Raw genomic sequence first — 19,392 nt, 5'->3', positions numbered from 1 at the left:
CTAAACAAGCGCTGCCGTGCGCACTATGCGAACGAGCCCAAAGGCGCGCAAAAATAAGCCGACCATTGCTTAGACACAAAGTCAGACCTGGCAACGCAGCCTACGCCAATCATGTGTGAGAGATCTACAAGCTATGGGGTAGAGACGCCGTGTGCCATGCACCGTATCTTAGCAACAACGAAAGCGCTCACTCTCATTGGTCCTGTCACGCTACGAGCAGTTTCCAGACAATGGCATCGCAGAGAGCTTGCTGTAGTGTTTACATATATCTATGGCTGTAGCCATCAGTCAGTCGCAGCGACGACAGACAGGGCGCTGTGATAGTTGCCATGTAGCTAACGCTAACGTGGTTGTCATACCTGCAGCGGCTGTGCAATCACTTTGTCAACAATATTCGTGTGGTGAATGTTATTATTGCTGCTCCGTTAGTCCATTGTAGATGATGTATGTTGTGGTATGTAACGTAATGGCAGGACCGCCCCGTGCAACGCACGTTTAGGCTGCATTATGTTGTAATTTCAGATAATTTCGGTCCGACTAGGGCAGTGGCTATCCCCCCCCCCCACATCATATTTGAACTGGGGACCCCCCCATTTTGTTTGACTCCGTTCCACAAGTCAATATTGTGAAAATAGCAGATCTACAAGCTCACAACCCTCACGTTGAGAGGCGTTGTGAGCTTGCAGATCAGCTATTTTCAACATGTTTGCCTCTTTCTTATATTATTTGACAATGTGCCCAATGTTTTATAGTATAGTTTGTTGACTACTTTTGTTGCAGTAATGGTCTTTTCCTTTACTTTAGCTTTTTCATTGTCTCCGCCAGGCCGAAAGGCATGGCGCCAGAGTATGTTTTACCCCCTGTCCGTCCGTCTGTGGATAGCTAATCTCCCGCATCGTTGCCTTGCTCGCAGCGAAACTGTGCACACACTCCCTGGATGCCAATTCAGAACCTCTGCCCCCATTTCAATACACGCCGTCTCCGTTTGTAGATGTGTGTGTGTGCGCGCGCACACGGAAATTACTTCAACGCGCGTGTGTGTGTGTGTGTGTGTCTGTGTGTGTGTGTGTGTGTGTGTGTGTGTGTGCAGTACTGTGCGTCTTCTGATTATTAAAAGACGCATCCAACTCACCATTCGTGTGTCCACATGCACTGTTGTGCAAACACACAAAAACAGCCGCCATCTCCACACACATTACTTGTGTGTGTGTGTGTGTGTGTGTGTGTGTGTGTGTGTGTGTGTGTGTGTGTGTGTACGAGCGCAACAACACACAAACGGCCGCCATTTTGACCAGATTGTACAGGGTCACACATTTCCGTATAACACCCGCCACCGAAAAGATGTGATGACTCATTGTATTATTATTTGATTATTAGATAATGATTATACATGCCCCATGATTATTATAAGATCATATGTCTTAATCAAATATTATAATCATATGATATAATTAATCATCAGAACTTATTAATACTCATAATAAAATAACAATATTAAATAACAATATATTGCCCATTTCCCCCCAGCCATTTCGCCATTTAGATATGTATATATTTATAGAGAGAGAGATAGATAGAGATAGAGATAGAGAGATAGACAGATAGATAGATAGATAGATAGATAGATAGATAGATAGATAGATAGATAGATAGATATCCAGTAAAGTGCAGTACTTGAGCACATGTAGTTATTTACTCACCTCTGTAATTTAATTCATGACTCCCAGGATCCATTCTCTTTTGGACTCCTCTTAGGACATGCTTATGTCTCCTACAGACTACGATAGGCTACTTTACAGGTCACACTTGGACCATTGATAGGCAGGAGTAGGCAGCTTTAGCTTTGTAAAAGGTGTGAATGGGCCAGCCAATGTATCACTTCAGTAACGTCACTGGCGGCCGGCGGCTGTGTCTATTGTTGTCGGAGCAGAATTCATTTTCCTGGCAAATCTTCACTGACCGGGCCATGGCCCCACTAGCCCTCATGACGCTACGCCAGTGATCGGCGCTGCCAAGTGGTCTCTACGTGGGCGTGGGCGCTACGTGGGCGTGGGCGCTAGATGTGAGGCCGGCGCAGCCGGCCGAACTTCTAGTTAAATTAATAATTAAAAATTAACCACTTTAGCCCTATTTGATACCTATAGGCTTTTTGAAAATAGCCGATCTAACATTTTAGTACTTTTACTTTTGGTACAATAAGTACATTTTGATACCAATACTTTTGTACTTTTACTCAAGTCAATTTAGAATTCCGGACTTTTACTTGTAACAGAGTATTTCGACATTGCGGTATTGATACTTTTACTTAAGTAAAACATTTGAGTTATTTTTTCGTGTGTCGCGGTGTATGTGTGCTGTGCTGTGATAAGTTACATAAGTTATCTTGTTTGGGTGGAAACAGTGCTCTCTGATTTTATAACTAAAATGTTACCACCCCCGTTTAGTTCAGTATAAAAGTATATTTTTCACCCGTTTTCAGCCGTCGTACGCGGGTACCCGTCGGGTATCTGTGGGTACCCGGCCCGTTGCAGGACTCTGCTTCACATCGTGACGTATTGTGAGCTTGTAGATCTGCTTTTGTCCACTATATTTGATACAGGGCCTAAATGGTAAATTCATGATGTTGATTTTGTCCTCCTAGAAATGTATCCAGAAATACTGGGACAGTACAGCTTCAGGCTACATGGTGTGTGTGTGTGTGTGTGTGTGTGTGTGTGTGTGTGTGTGTGTGTGTGTGTGTGTGTGTGTGTGTGTGTGTGTGTGTGTGTGTGTGTGTGTGTGTGTGTGTGTGTGTGCGTGCGTGCGTGCGTGCGTGCGTGCGTGCGTGCGTGCGTGCGTGTGTAAAACCTTAAAGTATAATGACACTTTGGTAAAGGTTTGAGTTGTGTATCTTGTTGTCATGATGGAACTCGTTCAACTGACAAGATATCTTACTGTTACTCCGTTGCTCCATTGATTAGGCCCTTGGTTCTCAAAGTGGGGTCCGGGGACCCCCAGGGGTACTTGAGGGGGTTCCAGGGGGTACCCAGCAAAATGTGTAAATCTTGAACATTTGTGCAAATCTTTGAATATATATATTTTTAAAGCGAACATTTGTAACTCTAACCTTTGCTTCTGGGGGTGCCTGGAACAAAATATTTTTAGATGGGGGTCCGCAGCCAAATACATATCATTTTGGGGATCCTTGACATGAAAAAGTTTGAGAACCACTGGATTAGGCTATAAATTGATCATCCAGAAATAGTCTCCTCACTGACTTACATTGTACAATGAAACAGCTCTCAAAGTCACTCTTTTAGCTTATAGACAGATGCAAACTAGTCAGATTCTTCCAATATGTAACATCACAAAACCCAGTATGTCTTTTTATGAAGAAGAAAATGTACTTCACGTTAATTTATATTAATAAGGTTATTTTAGTAATGCCTTATTTAATGATACCTGTATAAATATTAACATGTATCACCCTGCAGTCCAGCCAAACTGTCTTAAGCCACGTTTTCACTACAGTGCCAGAATCTTTCCAGTAAAATAAATATCATAACTTGCTGGAATGGCAATGTGAGAAGCTGTTTTCACATGCCCTCCTTGGCAACAAAAGTTCTGGTATTGCCTGATAAGCCACCGTTTTCATTTGTTTAGGATTTCATTTGTTTAGGACTTTAAACTTGCACTATAAGCATGTGAGATTGTAATTTTAATCCATTGAAAGAACAGAGGCTAAGCGAGTGGTTTTCTCATTCTTTTTTCCCCCTAGCTCAATCATTATCACGGGGACGCAGGGGTTAACTGGTGGAGTTGCCAGTTCTGTTTCTAGCCTAAATTCTCATGTCCAAGACCACATATCTTGAAATGCCAACATCGCTCTACTTTTTTTAACGGCTACATTAACTCATTCAGTGCCCAGCTTATTTATGGAATTTTGGCTCTGAGTGCCACAGCCAAAATTCATTGTAAAAAAAAAAGTGCTTAGGAAGCGAGATACAGCCTTTTTAAGTTATAGGTTAAACAAGGAGTGGATGGAGCAGCAAATCTTCAAATCATCATATCTTGGGTTCTGAACATGTTTTATTTTTTTTCCATGACGGATTTTCATGACGGATTGGCGCACGTGACGTCAGACCACGTGACGGATTTGACGTGTTGTGGCACATAATGAGTTAATTCATCATACAAGATAGCTGTGTCGCGACCAGTGTTGCCAGATTTTGCGAGAGAAATAAGCAACTAGGTCTATGAAAACAAGCCCAATAGAAGTGACTATTATAGGCCACATGGGGTACATAAACCTATATGCATCGGCTATTTGAAAATAGCTGATCTACAAGTTCACAACAAAGAAAAAGCAACCCGCAACTATACTACCAATATTTACAAGAAACTTCACAGAAAAAAACAAGGTCGCTTATAATTAGCAGACATGGCAACACCAGAGCCGTGGGCAACACTGGTCGTGACACAATCCCTTCATTTCATTCAGTGTGCCTGCCTTTCTCTTTTCTCTCTCACCCCGCTCCCTATAAACAGAGCTTTATCTTACATCTTAGGACAAGCCATCTTCTTCATGCAACACATATAAGTTTCTCCTTCCTCAGAGCATTGTTAACATTGTCTCTCTCTCTCTCGTCTCGCTATTAAGACCACATTAATCTAAGCATGCTGGCTCTATCTAAAGTGACTGACTGACTGTCTCTGGCTGAAATCAATACTCAACGTCATGATGCTATCCAGTAACATTACGTTATGCGTTTTCACTACAGAGAAGATTTTATTCCACGAGTATATTACTGAAACATTACTAGGTTGACAAAACTTCTGCCACACAAGATCAGTGACTGTTTTCAAAATGTCCTCTATACTTCCTGCACTTTGGCTATATGAACGGGACTTTATACATTACATTTTCACCAGGTGAAAATGACATCCTTTATTAATGCATTTAGCTACGACTATGACTGTGTGGTTGACACTGTGTTAATTGACTTAACAACTTAACAGTTTGTTTGTAACTTTACTAGGTCATATTACACATGTTTGCATTTTAATTTCATTTGAATGTGGTTTTATTTCTTACAGCAAAACCCAAAGCAGTGAAGAACTCACCTGTCCCAGGTACTGTTTAAAGTCAGTTGACTCTACTGTAAAGATGATTGATTGCTCAGTGAATCCATGTTGTCTAGATCATATTAGCTCACATGTTTGCATTTTATTCATTTCAATGCTGTTTTATTTCTTACAGCTGAATCCAAAGCCGTGGCTGCATCTGTCCCAGGTGAGTGTTGTTTAAAGTCTGTTGACTGACTCTATTGTAAATATGATTGATTGCTCAGTGAATCCATGTTGTCTAGGTCATATTAGCTCACATGTTAGTATTTTTATTTAATTTGAATGTGGTTTTATTTCTTACAGCACAATCCAAAGGAACAGCCTCATTTGTCCCTGGTGAGTGTTGTTTACACTTGACTCTATGTAGACACCCACATATTAAGAATGAATGAATTATTGAATGAATTAATTAATTAACTAGCCCTTTTATATGTGAAATTAAATAATCCAGATTGAGCAGCTGCAGCATTGCCCATTTCTCACCCAAAATTCTATCACAAAAGTATTTTTGTGTTGGACTGTAGGTGAAATAGAGACTTCACGTTCACGTTAATTTATGTTAATTCATTCCCTGCCTAGAATGACTAAAACGACTTCTGTCCCTAAGCCATGCCTGCCTAGAACGACTAAAACGACTTTAAAAAAAAAATATATATATATATATTTTTTAACATTTTTGTTTTTTTATTTCACCCAAATACCAAGGAGATATGATTTTTCGAAGATCTAGACTCCCATCCACTTCCTTGTTAACTTAAAATTAAAAAATGCTGTATCTCGGCTCCTGAGTACTTTTTTTTTTTCAATGAAAATTCTTGGCAGTGGGCAAACGCGGCCAGAAATAATTTTGGCAGTGAATTAGTTAATAAGGTTATTTTAGTAATTAAAAAGCCTTATTAAGTGATACCTGTATATTCAAAATAATAACATACATCACCCTGCAGTCCGGCCAAACAGGGTCTTAAAGGACAACTTTGTTTTTTTACAACAAGGGTTATTTTAATTTTAGTTTGTAATGATAATAATTAAAAGATGAGTGTTAAAAAAAATCATTCATTGCTTTCAAATTGTTGATTGAATAGTGATTTTAGTGTTTTTTAACTGTGGAGCGGGGACATTCAGTCCATTGGTAAATAGTCATGAACGCAGCGTCCAATTTCCGTGAAACTTTGTACGCACATCCCCACTAGGTCAAAGAAGAAATGCCACCCTACATTTTTCAAATCAGCCTCATGGTGGCGCTGTAACAAGCAGATTCACGTTTGGCCTATAACTCTTGAACTGTATACGCCAAAACATGAATCTGCCTGTTACAGCGCCACCAGCGCCTCAACACCTCTGTACGGGGGAGGCATTCTACAGGTGTGTGGTGGAGAGTACTCTCACATTCTCCATCACCACCTGGTATGGGAACTGCTCTGCTGCTGACAAGAAGGCACTGCAGAAGGAGGTGAAAAACGCCTAGAAGATCACCCAGAGTGGTCTACCGTCCATTGAGGACATTTACATCAGGTGTAGGAGCAGTGCGGCCCACATTATGGAGGACCCCCACTCACCCAGCCCATAAACTGTTTGATCCTCTCCCCTCGGGCAGGAGGCTGAGGTCAATCAGGACCAAAACTGAAAGGTTTAAACACAGCTTCTACCCGGAAACTGTTAGACTGCTGAACTCTTAAAGCCATGATAAATGCACTTTCACAGTTGCCTTACTGCGTTTTTAATAATAGTATGTCATGCTGCCATGTTATCTGTTCTGATAAATGATGGATGCTACTGTTTTTGGGGCGGTGTAACCGCCCCCTATAAGTGAGTTTTGGACACTGACCAATCCTGCACCGTGATTGGCCAATAGTCTACAACGCATTCTACACCCCTAACCCTTCCATTGTTAATGCAAATCGATACTTTTGCAAAGTCAGCCAATCACATTACGGCTAGTGTCATCACCACTAACTGTAATGTGATTGGCTGACTTTGCAAATTCAGGACTGTGATTGGCTAGCGAAACACATGACACATGTGCAGCCCTATAATAGCAGTATGGACTTAAAAAAAAGTCATTTATCCTTTTTTAAAGTGAGTCATGTTGTGATGACCACACACCGCCCACTTCACACTGGGTGTGATTTTTAATATGCTGCTCAGTTTTACTTCATTGTACTTTAGGTTTTTATGCTTTGGTTTTTATGCTTATTTATTGATAGTTATTTTTATTGTACACTGCTGGTCCTGAGTACGATTTTCGTTTCATGTGGAAACATGTAAATGACAAATAAAGTGAACCTTGAACCTTGATGAGGCTGATTTGAAAAATGTAGGGTGGCATTTCTTCCTTTGGCCTAGTGGGGATGTCCTTACAAAGTTTCACGGAAATTGGAGGCTCCGTTCATGACTATTTACCAATGAACAGAATGCCCCCGCCCCCCAGTTAAAAATCACTAAAATCACTATAACGATTCGAAAGCAATACATTTTTTTTTAACACTCATTTTTTAATTATTATCATTACAATCTAATAAAATAGCCTTGTTGTAAAAAAAACAAAGTTGTCCTTTAAGACACATTTTCACTACAGTGCCAGAACTTTTCCAGTAAAATAATGATCATAACTTGCTGGAATGGCAATGTGAGAGGCTGTTTTCACATGCCCTCCTTGGCAGCAAAAGTTAAGGTATTGCCTGATAAGCCACCGTTTTCATTTGTTTATTTTCTTAAACGGTTTACAGGACTTTAAACTTGTGCGAGAGTTGACTGTAAGCATGTGAGATTGTAACTTGGGCTGGGACTCGATTTAAAAAAAAAATCGTATTAATTAGAGGCTTTGTAATTAATTAATCGCAATTAATCGCATTTTAATCACATATCAATAATTGACCTGAGAACAGTGAAAAGCAATTTTTTCAAATGGATTTTGGCATAATGTCTTTAAGTACATGTACTCAAGAACGGTACCTAAGTACAATTTCAAGGTATTTGCACTTTACTCGAGTATTTCCAATTTATAATACTTTTACTTCTACTCCACTACATCTCAGAGGCAAATATTGTACTTTTACTCCACTACAATTATTTGAAAACTTTAGTTACTAGTTACTTTATAGATTTTGATTATTATTACTAAACATACAGTAACCACTTAAGCCCTATATTGGCCATTTGAAAATAGCAGATCTACAAGCGCAATGCATTGTTAGGTTGTAGATAGTATAGTAGTTTAATTAATTATTAATAAAAAGCGCACGCATGTGACCTGCACCGCATCGTGCCCCCCCCCCCCCCTCCCCCCCTAAACGGGACAAACGGGGTGGGGGGGAGCGCGCACGCGTAGAGGGGGGGCATCCATTACAGATTCTGATTTGCCCAGCCAATATTATTAAGCAGGCTATGCGGTCGCGTCTCCATTCATGTTTTCGTGCACCGTGCTGGCTGCAGCTTGTTGAGTGAGAAGCACGTTGGGCTTGGTGCGCTGTTATAATCGATCCGTCTGAAACTCGTCCAGCGAGAAACATTCCGCGGTGCAAAAATAGGTGCGATTAAAATGCGTTCATTTTTTTAACGCAATGTTTTTTCTGTAATTAATTGATCGAAATGAACGCGCTAAAGTCCCGGCCCTAATTGTAACTTTAATCCATCAAAAGAACAGAGGATAAGCGGGTGGTTTTCTCATTCTTTTTTTCCCCCCTCAATCATTATCACAGGGACGCGGGGGTTAACTGGCGAAGTTGCAGGTTCTGTTTCTAGCCTAAATTCTCATGTCCAAGACCACATATCTTGAGATGCCAACATCGCTTGTTTTTTTTTATTATAAACGGCCACATTAATTCTGATTCATCATACAAGATAGCTGTGTCGCGACCAGTGTTGCCAGATTTTGAGAGAGAAATAAGCAACCAGGTCTATGAAAACAAGCCCAAAAGAAGTGACTATTATTGGCCGCATGAGCACTTTAAATCGGCTATTTGAAAATAGCCGATCTAAGCCCACAACAAAGAAAAAGCAACCTGCAACTACCAATATTTACAAGCAACTTTACAGAAAAACAAGGTCAGACAAGCAGATTTGGCAACACCAGAGCCGTGGGCAACACTGGTCGTGACACAATCCCTTCATTTCATTCAGTGTGCCTGCCTTTCTCTTTTCTCTCTCACCCCCGCTCCCTATAAACAGAGCTTTAACTTACATCTTAGGACAAGCCATCTTCTTCATGCAACACATATAAGTTTCTCCTTCCTCAGAGCATTGTTAACATTGCTCTGAAGCATTTTGTCACTGAACAGTTTTTGTCTCTCTTTCTCGTCTCACTATTAAGACCACATTAATCTAAGCATGCTGGCTCTATCCAAAGTGACTGACTGTCTCTCTCTGGCTGAAATCAATGCTCAAAGTCATGACTTTATCCGGTAACATTATGTTATGCGTTTTCACTACAGAGAAGATTTTATTCCTCCAGTATATTACTGAAACATTACTAGGTTGACACATCTTCTGCCACACAAGATCAGTGGCTGTTTTCAAAATTTCCACTATAGGCCTACTTCCTGCACTTTGGCTATATGTGAACGGGACTTTATACATGTTTTACATTTTCACCAGGTGAAAATTACATCCTTTATTAATGCATTTAGCTACGACTATGACTGTGTGTTTGACACTGTGTTAATTGACTTAACAACTTAACAGTTTGTTTCTAACTTTAGGCCATATTACACATGTTTGCATTTTAATATAATTTGAATGTGGTTTTATTTCTTACAGCAAAACCCAAAGCAGTGAAGAACTCACCTGTCCCAGGTACTGTTTAAAGTCTGTTGACTCTATTGTAAAGATTATTGATTGCTCAGTGAATCCATGTTGTCTAGATCATATTACACATGTTTGCATTTTAATATCATTTGAATGTGCTTTTATTTCTTACAGCAAAACCCAAAGGAACAGCTTTGTGTGTCCCAGGTGAGTGTTGTTTACAGTTGACTCTATGTAGACACCCACATATTAAGAATGAATGAATTATTGAATGAATGAATGAATGAATTAACTAGCCATTTTATATGTGAAATGAAATAATCCAGATTGAGCAGCTGCATTGCCCATTTCTCACCCAAAATTCTATCACAAAAGTATGTTTTTTGTTGGACTGTAGGTGAAATAAAGAACATTTCCAGACAAGCTGCCAATGTTCCCCCACAGGGGGGGTAATGTTTGTGTGATAGGAACTTCTTACATTAACCACTTGAACCCTAACATCCCTATTCTGTGGGGGAATATTCACAGAAAATAGCCGATCTACAAGCTCAAAATGTGTCACGCTGCGAAACGTTTTGAGCTTGTAGATTGGCTGTAGATTGTAGATAGGCTATTTCTGGTGAAGAGTTTTGGTGTAGAGGGAAAAATGAGCAGACTTTAGCAGCAGATTAAATGTCTGAAAATACACATTAACATGAATCCAACATTAATAGAAAACATAATGTGTAAACAAACAAAACACATTTATTTACACAACACTGCTGACAGTGCTGTCAAACAAGCTATCTATAAAAACTATGAAAAAGTTTAATCTGCAAAACAATGTTATAGTAGTGGGGGTCCCTGCTTTATCTCTCTCTCAGTTAGGGGGTCCACGGTCTGAAAAACATTGAAGCCCTCTGATTTAGGGTTTTAACCACTAGTATTGTAGCTTGTTTAGTTTTTTTTTATCCCATATGCTAGTTCCTTGTTAGTCCAGCAGGTACCTCGTTCCCAGGCTTTTCTCTTCTCAGAGAAGAAACGTGTGGTAATGACCTGAGGCAGAACGAGTGTGTAGGGAAGGACTTACATTGTAAATGATATACTTCCCCTGGAAGATGTCTTTTTGGACCAATCACAACATGGTTTTCATGTAAACAGATCTACAAAGCATCAACATAACTTCCTGTTGCGGTACTTCCTGTACTTCCACTCAGTCATTTCAGTAACCGTTCTCACCCAGCATGGTCCAGCCGAGAATAGACTAAATCCCATACCCGGGAGGGACAATTGTTCTGCAATTGGCTAGATCATCAGGTCAACCTGCCAACCATGCAACTTCCTCAGTCAATGACTCAGACATTTGTGTTTTTAGGGCTGGACCACAGAGTTATAATATATCTAGCCTAATGGCTCAACATTGCCCACAACTTTTCAACCCCACTTTACAGTTTCACCTACATGTACATAATTTGGTACGCAGGTGTATCATGTCCCAACTTACAAAAAAGTCTCTTGGAGCCATGACCTAAACCCGACAACAAGTCAGCCATTTTGAATTTATTGTGGCATTTTACTGCATTTTATGCCATTTACACATACTTTAACAAACTCCGCCTAGAAGGATAATCAGATCCACCTCAAACTCGCTCACCATATATAAAAGACTTTAACGATGAAAAGTTTAAAAAAAAATAGTTTTCGTCAATCGGCATGGCTGTGGCGAAACATCAATCATCCATGTTTTGCCATCAAACAGTAAGTTTGGTAGCAAGCTGCAACGCCCACTAATGTCTTAAATGTTCCTATAGCAACCACATAATAATGAATTATTAATTCATAATTCTAGTTATTATTATTAGCACAAATGAATTTGCATTTTTTAGATTCTACACATTGCACAAGTCTGCACACTAATCTCAAGTGGCACAGAATTACATATTTTATCTGTCTCAAAAAGGGCTGTGGCCTAATTGCTCAATAGCGCCCCCTAGAAAATGTCAATGAGCCCCACAATACGGTTTCATGTACATGTATGACAATTGGTACGCACGTGTATCATGTCCTTATTTACAAAAAAAGTGTCTTGGAGCCATGACCTAAACCCAACAGGAGGTCAGCCATTTTGAATTTACGTTAGGGCCTCATCTTCAGGGAAATGTTAAGTGTTGCCCCGACACTGCATATACTCTAGTGTCATAACCAGAGGAATCCTTGGGGGAAAATGGTGTTTCTATGAAAAACGTTTTGTATTTGTAATTCACACTATGGGCAGAGCAGAGGGGAAAGTGGTGGAGAAGTCTAATCAGTCAATCAGATAATGTGTTCATGAATCATGATGTTTTTGTTAATCAGACCCATCACACAAAGTCCATACGTGCACGCACGCACGCACGCACGCACGCACGCACGCACGCACGCACGCACACACACACACACACACACACACACACACACAGTGGTGATGTCTCTATCTTCTCTGCCGTTGAGCAGTCTAGTAGTCTAGCTGGTGTAATCCTGTCTTTGTCATTGCAGAGCTGAAAAAGAGGCAGTGTGAGGTATTGTTTGACTACGTGTCACAGCGGGAGGATTTACTGGAGCTCAAAGAAGGAGACATCATTGACTTCATTAGAGAGGTACATTTATTACCCTCACCTGGCTAACACGCTAAGCAGCAGGAAGACAGCTACTGTATTTACTCACTACAAGCTAGCAAACTTACTAACTCTTGTGATGAGGAAAGAAAACTGGGAGCCAATGGAGGGAGTGGAGAAGGGGGGAGACATGTAAACATTTTGGCTGGTCGAAGACCAAGCGTGCTGCTGCATTCTGGGACATTTGGAGAGGTTTAAGAGCACCTGCTGGGAGGCCAGTAAGGAGAGAGTTACAATAGTCAAGCTTTGATATGACTGAGCCCTGGATAAGGAGCTGGGCTGACTCCTGGGTGAGGAAGGGTCTGATCCTTCACATGTTATAGAGTGTAAACCTACAGGATCGAGTGACCACTACAATGTGGGCATCACTTCCTGTTGTGAGCCATTTAATTCATTAGAGGGATCAAATCAGTCAACAATAATGTGGGAACACAACCTGACAGATATCAGAAAAGGTCACACTAGTTTCTTACTATACAAGATCTACAGCTGATTCAAATCAATGCTTATTATCAAGCGCTGAAGTCTCTTAACAAACACTGTTTAATCCAAGCTTATTGTCCAACTGTTAAACTTGACATTTTTAACAATACATCAAAATACAAACTGTGAGTACAGGTGTATAACTAATGCCTGTCTTGTACCTTCAGGATGAAGCTGGCTGGTGGTTTGGCAGCTTGAATGGCAAGTCAGGGCTTTTCCCTTCCAACTTTGTCAAAGAACTGGAGGCATCAGGAGAAGAGACGGGTAAGACTCACAATATTTACAACTGTGTTGTTGTGGTCAGCATCACTGAGAAGCAGTTAGTTAGTTCTTAATACTGAAACTAAGAAAGAAAACAACGTCCAAAGTGACTATAGTGCTTGTTGCTAATCTCAGTTGTCTGGTAGATGTTGTTCCCCTCTAGAGTGGATAGAGCGGAAACAGTCTCTGTGTTTGCATGTATGTGTGTGTGTGGAAATTACAGGATATACTGCAGTAGGCAGGCTTTAGACCGGATCTGAGCACGGAACAATAAATAAGAACACCTAGAGCAGACATACAAGCTCACAACGCGGCATGATGTATTGCGTTGTGAGCTTGTACATCTGCTTTTTTTTTTACATTACAGTACATATAGGACTGAGGTGGTTAATGTAAGTTTTGTATTAATAATTTAACATTATAAAAGTAACTTGTAACTAAAGATTTTAAATAATTGTTGCGTACAATATTTGCCTCTGAGATGTAGTGGAGTAGAAGTAAAAGTATTGAACATTGGAAATACGCCAGTAAAGTAAAAGTACCTCAAAATAGTAAGTACAGCACTAGAGTAAATGTACTTAGTTACTTCCCATCCACTGAAACCATTCCACAGACACTGTTGACTGTTGAGATGAGGTTTTCCATGTAGCAAAAACCTCAAATAAATGCCATCACTGAAAGGCCCCTCAACAGCGCCCCTTAACAGAACAGGTCATTTTTGTATTGCAGCTGATAAAGGCTTCAAAACACACATGGTCATTCATTATCTGAGTGGCCATGTGTGAAGCCCTATTCAAATGATAGTGTTTCTTTGTAAAACAAATGAATCGCAGTTTTGAGGGCATAAACGTACACAAAACGTTGTAGGAAGTCAGCCATTTCTCGTCATATTTTGCTAAGGCGATCACAACAAAATGAAGCTTGTCGTGCTGTAACTCTTTGACTGCGAACAACACGATTTCTTGTCATATTTTGCTAAGCTAAGCCTGCCAATGACGAGAATGTCGAGATTTTGTCAACGTCATTTCCTTGGGCGGTACTTGCGAGTGGGGTCACTTGATTTGGTTGAGAGTCCTTGTCCTTCATTGTAGTTACTTAGCTCTGCCCTCTTTTCCGATTGGTCGTAGCTTAAGAAAATCACCAGACATACTTTTCAAAAATAAAACCCTGTTGTGATTTTTCATAAAATATATATATATTTTTCAAATAATAAATAAAACCAAATATTTTATCCTAAATAAAAGCCCCAAACATGAGTGAAACATGTTACTCTTTGAAAAAATTGGTTGATCATGATGATGATGATAATTCTGATGATGCGTTCAGTTTTTTTCTTTAAATTATGTTTAAAACCAAAAGCTTATACTGGTTCTATTGAAGATAATTCCATTTTGTGTAAATTAAGACTGTTGAGTTTATATGAAAATATGAAGATTACGATACAAGTCATTGGGAGTGAATGTTCACACAGTGTGAGTGTGCTTATTTAACTTGGTTTATTCATTAAAAAATGATATTGAACATCAGATTAATGAAGTTGTTTGTTTAATGAAACTGTTTGTGGTTGAACATTGTCAGGAGAATGACGTTATAATACACATTCATATTTAATTCAGCTGATTTTGACCCTCAATTGACTTGTCAGACAGAAGAACTAGAGTCAATAATTAAAACAAATATTTAGAGAGTTATAAAATATGTGTACAAGAGTACAATATTACAGTGAATACAATTGAAATAAATATGAAAAAGACATGATTAATTGAGGATATTAAAATGCCTGTTTCATCTAAACGTACATATATGTTCTATCTATTTGTTCTATAAAAGACACATCACTGTCCCTGGATGTCATCAAAGAGAAGAAGAAGAGCCAGCAGAAAGTGAACCAGGACGTTCAGGACCAAATGCAGAAAATGCAGAGTGAAGTGCATGAGAAGATCAACCTGAGACAGACAGAGGCAGGCATGAAACGTGAGTCATGATGTTAGCCTTTAAAACGTTGTTATCATGATGTTATCTATTCATTCTGATTATATATTCAGTTTGATGCCTTTACTTTGAATTATGTGAAATAAAATGAGATACAATAGAAAATAAAATAAAATAAAATAAAACATACGCTTTGTGTGTTTACAGTATATGTGTTTTATTGTCCAAAAGGCATGGCGAGAGAGTATGTTTTACCCTCCGTCCGTTTGTCCGTCCGTCCGTCCGTCCGTCCGTGTGTGTGTGTGTCCGTCTGTGACCAGCTAATCTCCGCCACCGTTGTCTTGATCGCAGCGAAACTGTGCACACACACTCCCTGGATGCCAATTCAGAACTTCTGGCCCAAATTCTTCACATGGGCCTTTTATAGCGCCACCAGGTGGCCGATTTGTGCAAAACATATTTTTTGACAGTACTCCTACATATTTTGTCCAAAAGTCTCGCAAATCGGTACACAGTATCTCTATAGTCATTACACAAAACGAGTCATTCAGATTTTTCATATTCCATCCTGATTGGCTCAAAATGGCTTCCAAAGTTAGCAGGAGTGCTCCGTTTTCAACAAAATGCTTCAAATCATGAACACAGCATGTAATTTCCGTGAAATGTTGCACGCATATTTCCACTAGGCCGAGGAATAAATGCCACTTGAACATTTTCAAATCAGCCTCATGGTGGCGCTATAACAGGCCAATTCATGTTTTTACCTATAACTGCATCGATCTGTGTAAAACTTTGTATGCGCACTCCCTAGAGGTCAAGGAAAAACCTTTGCCCTGCATTTTTCACATCTGCCTTTTATAGCGCCACCAGGAGGCCGACTTATGTAAAACACATTTTTTTATATTACTCCTTCCGATTTTATCCAAATCTCACGCAAATCGGTACACATGATCTCTATAGTCATGTGATCAAGACAGATGTGTTTGATTTTTCATATTCCATCCTCATTGGCAGTAGTGTTGTTGTTGTGTTGCAGTAGTGGCTTGTTTTGAACAAAATTCCGCAAATCATGAACGCACCGTCCAATTGCGGTCAAACGCACGCACATTCACACTATGTTGGGAACTAATGCCACCCTTTTAACATTGGCCTGTTATAGCGCCACCAGCAGGTCTAATTTAGCAACACTTTTTTTTTGCACAAAATGCCTCAAATCATGAACGCAGTGTCCGATTGCTGTGCAAGGCCTAAGAATAAATGGCACCCTTTAAACATTGGCCTATTATAGCGCCACCAGGAGGCCACAATAACCTACCTGACCTGGCGGAGACCTGTGCTCCGAGGAGCACTTTTTCTAGTTGACAATAATTCCACTTGGTGTAAACTAAGACTGTTGTACAGTATGTGTATGAACACATAAAGATAGATGACCATGACAATGAACAATTGGGTGTGAATGTTCACACAGTGTGAGTCTATATAGTTATATAATTGAAAGGTGACACCTGAATGATAAAGTATCATTGTTTTGTATCACCTTCCCTGCCTTAAACAAGCCGATTTTCAGATTAGGCCTATTCAACTCTAGGCTGATAGAATAAAGTGCAAATATAGTGTTTTAAAATAGCCATCTTAACGATACTATGAGAGCACAGGAACACCAACAATACATTGTAATTGTAGGTTAATTCCACATAATATCCTCCTGATGATCAGGTTGTTCATAACAAGTGATAGTGGTTGAACATTGTCAGTAGAACATTGTCTTATAATACACATGAATAGTTAATTCAGCAGATTATGTCATCAGTGAAATAAATTAATTGAATTTGTAAGACAAAAGTGTTGGAACAAGATTCAATAATAATTAAAACACAAGATTTCTATTTCATTCAAGACAACAATATTAGTGAACGCAACTGAAAGAGATATGAGAAAAGATATGATTCATTGAGGATATTAAAACGTATGTGGTTAATTTAAACTAACATATACTGTATGTTCTATATGTTCTATAAAAGGCACATCACTGTCCCTGGACACACTAAGAAACACCAAAGAGATTGAGGACTGCAAGAGACGGCAGCATCAACTGGATCAGGACCAGCAGGAGCTGAGAAACCAGCATCCAGTCCTCGTCGGCCGAGTGAAGAATCTCGCAGCTCAGTTTGAAGAGAGCCAGAGAGAACTGGTGAAGATACGCCAGAGACAGACAGAGGCAGAAAAGAAACGTGAGTGTAACACAAAAGATCAAGAGACAAGAAGAAGAAATGATATGATTATTTGACGATGTTAAAATGTCTGTGATTCATCTAAATGTACGTACTTATGTTATATCTACTGTATATGTTCTATTAAAGTGACATCACTGGCCCAGGATGTGACACAAAAAGCCACCATCAAAGAACAACTACAACAACAGAAAGTGATCCAGGACCTGCAGGACCTAACAAACAAGCTCACAGATCAAATGCAGAAAATGCAGTGTGAGATGGAAAAGTTAGGCCAGAGACAGACAGAGGCAGACCAGAAACGTGAGTGAAACCATGTTACTCTTTCAAACATTGTGTGATCATGATACAACTTTTAATAATTCTGAGGATGCATTCAGTTTTGTCATTACTTTAAATTAAAAGAAATAATAATCTTAAAATACACTTTACACAGTATGTTTTAACTTGCTGTAAACTAAGGAGTGTTTATGAATACATAGAGATTGCTAGCCTGGAAACCAGACGAATCTGCCAATGAAACAAAAAATATATGTATATATTGCCTTCAGAAGATTGTGTCTGGCCCCGCATAGTTGTGATTGGAATTCGCTGCCCCCTATAGTTGTGGGGCACCAATCAGGGCCCAGTATGCAAATGTGGGGCGGGTTTATCACCAGAGGCATTATTTAAATCCGCCCCTTGGAAATGCAGGTTCCAGACAAAATCCAGACTAATATCTACACAGTGATATTAGTCTGGCCATGCCAGGCTAACACATTGCCATACTATGAAGGTCATTGGGTGTGAATGATCACACAAACCGTTTTAGTCTGCTATACAGTTACATATTTGAAATATGACACCTTCACATTATTTAGTTTGTGACGCTAACCCAAATTCATATAATTCCAATGTTGAACACCCAAAGTTAAAAGATAGCAAACACACTGATTATTTCACCAATTTATTCTAGCCATGTCAACAAACAAGCTAATGTTTCAGCCTATAGTCTTCATCAGAGTTCTGATGAAGACTATAGGCTGAAACATTAAAGTACATTGATACTTTGGTGGAGGTTTGGGTTGTGTACTTACCTTGTCATGGTGGAACTAGTCCAGTTGACAATACATTGTACTCTGTTGCTCCGTTGATTCAAAATGTATCATCCACAATCTCCTCATTAATTATATTGAATGGTAAAACAGCTCTCAAAGTCACTTGTTGAGCACATAAGCAAAGGCAAACAAAACAGGTTCAGAAATCCTTAAACAAAATGTTGTTTGATTGATTGATTGATTGATTGATTGATTGATTGATTGATTGATGTACTTTATTTAGTAAGACATGAGAACAGTACATGACAGTACATAACAGTACATGGAAGTACAAATTCGCAATACAAGGTCTATTAAACTGGATAGCTCAGTTAAGCACTTAGCTTGTTTAAGATGAGATCCCCATGTACACAAATCATGATGACATATAAGAGACAGACAGATATACACACTACTATTCAGAATGTCATACAATCAGTTTACAGGTTACTGGTATGAAGAGTGAAAAATATGTACAAAAGAAGAAAGAGAGAGGGGGGGAGGGGGTAGGTTAGGTTAGGACATGCGGTAGGTTAGGACTTGGACAGGGGGCATTTTTGAATTGCAGCCTCCTGAAGGTGTATCTTTAGGGCATTTTTGAAATTGAGTAGGGTTTTACACTCCTTTACTCCTTTTGGTAGGGCATTCCACATTTTAGATGAATAGCATGAGAACGAGTTCATTCCCTTTGTTGTGCCAAATCTGGGTTGAACATGGTTTGTGGAGCTGCCTCTGGTGTTATGATCATGGACTTGATTAACATTTTGGAAGTATTTTGACAAATACAGGGGGATCCCAATGTTGTGGTGTATCTTGAAGACCAGGCCCATAGCAAGTTGCTGTACTCTGTCCTCAACCCTAAGCCATCCAATCCTAGCAAAATGGGCATGGGTTAGATGGGTTTTGTAATTGAGGCCAAGAAATAGC

At 39.6% G+C, this 19,392-nt stretch overlaps 1 protein-coding gene across 2 annotated transcripts in view; it reads left to right on the top strand.

Annotated features, from left to right (window-relative positions):
• Positions 1–19,392, top strand: part of LOC311035709 (uncharacterized protein) — a 31,056-nt gene that overhangs the window by 9,371 nt on the left and 2,293 nt on the right. For both annotated transcript variants that reach the window (XM_084044083.1, XM_084044084.1), the window contains exons 5-14: positions 5,077–5,112; positions 5,240–5,272; positions 5,410–5,442; positions 9,862–9,897; positions 10,024–10,056; positions 12,364–12,464; positions 13,133–13,229; positions 15,057–15,200; positions 17,180–17,389; positions 17,519–17,692. In XM_084044083.1, coding sequence (XP_083900209.1) covers positions 5,077–5,112; positions 5,240–5,272; positions 5,410–5,442; positions 9,862–9,897; positions 10,024–10,056; positions 12,364–12,464; positions 13,133–13,229; positions 15,057–15,200; positions 17,180–17,389; positions 17,519–17,692 — 897 coding nt within the window. The remainder of the gene's footprint in view (positions 1–5,076; positions 5,113–5,239; positions 5,273–5,409; positions 5,443–9,861; positions 9,898–10,023; positions 10,057–12,363; positions 12,465–13,132; positions 13,230–15,056; positions 15,201–17,179; positions 17,390–17,518; positions 17,693–19,392) is intronic.

Source organism: Gymnoscopelus microlampas, assembly GCF_963454915.1.
Source record: "Gymnoscopelus microlampas genome assembly, chromosome: 20".
Taxonomy (NCBI): Eukaryota; Metazoa; Chordata; class Actinopteri; order Myctophiformes; family Myctophidae; genus Gymnoscopelus; species Gymnoscopelus microlampas.
Note: the sequence above shows the minus strand (reverse complement) of the source record. Positions and strands in the feature narration are given on the sequence as shown.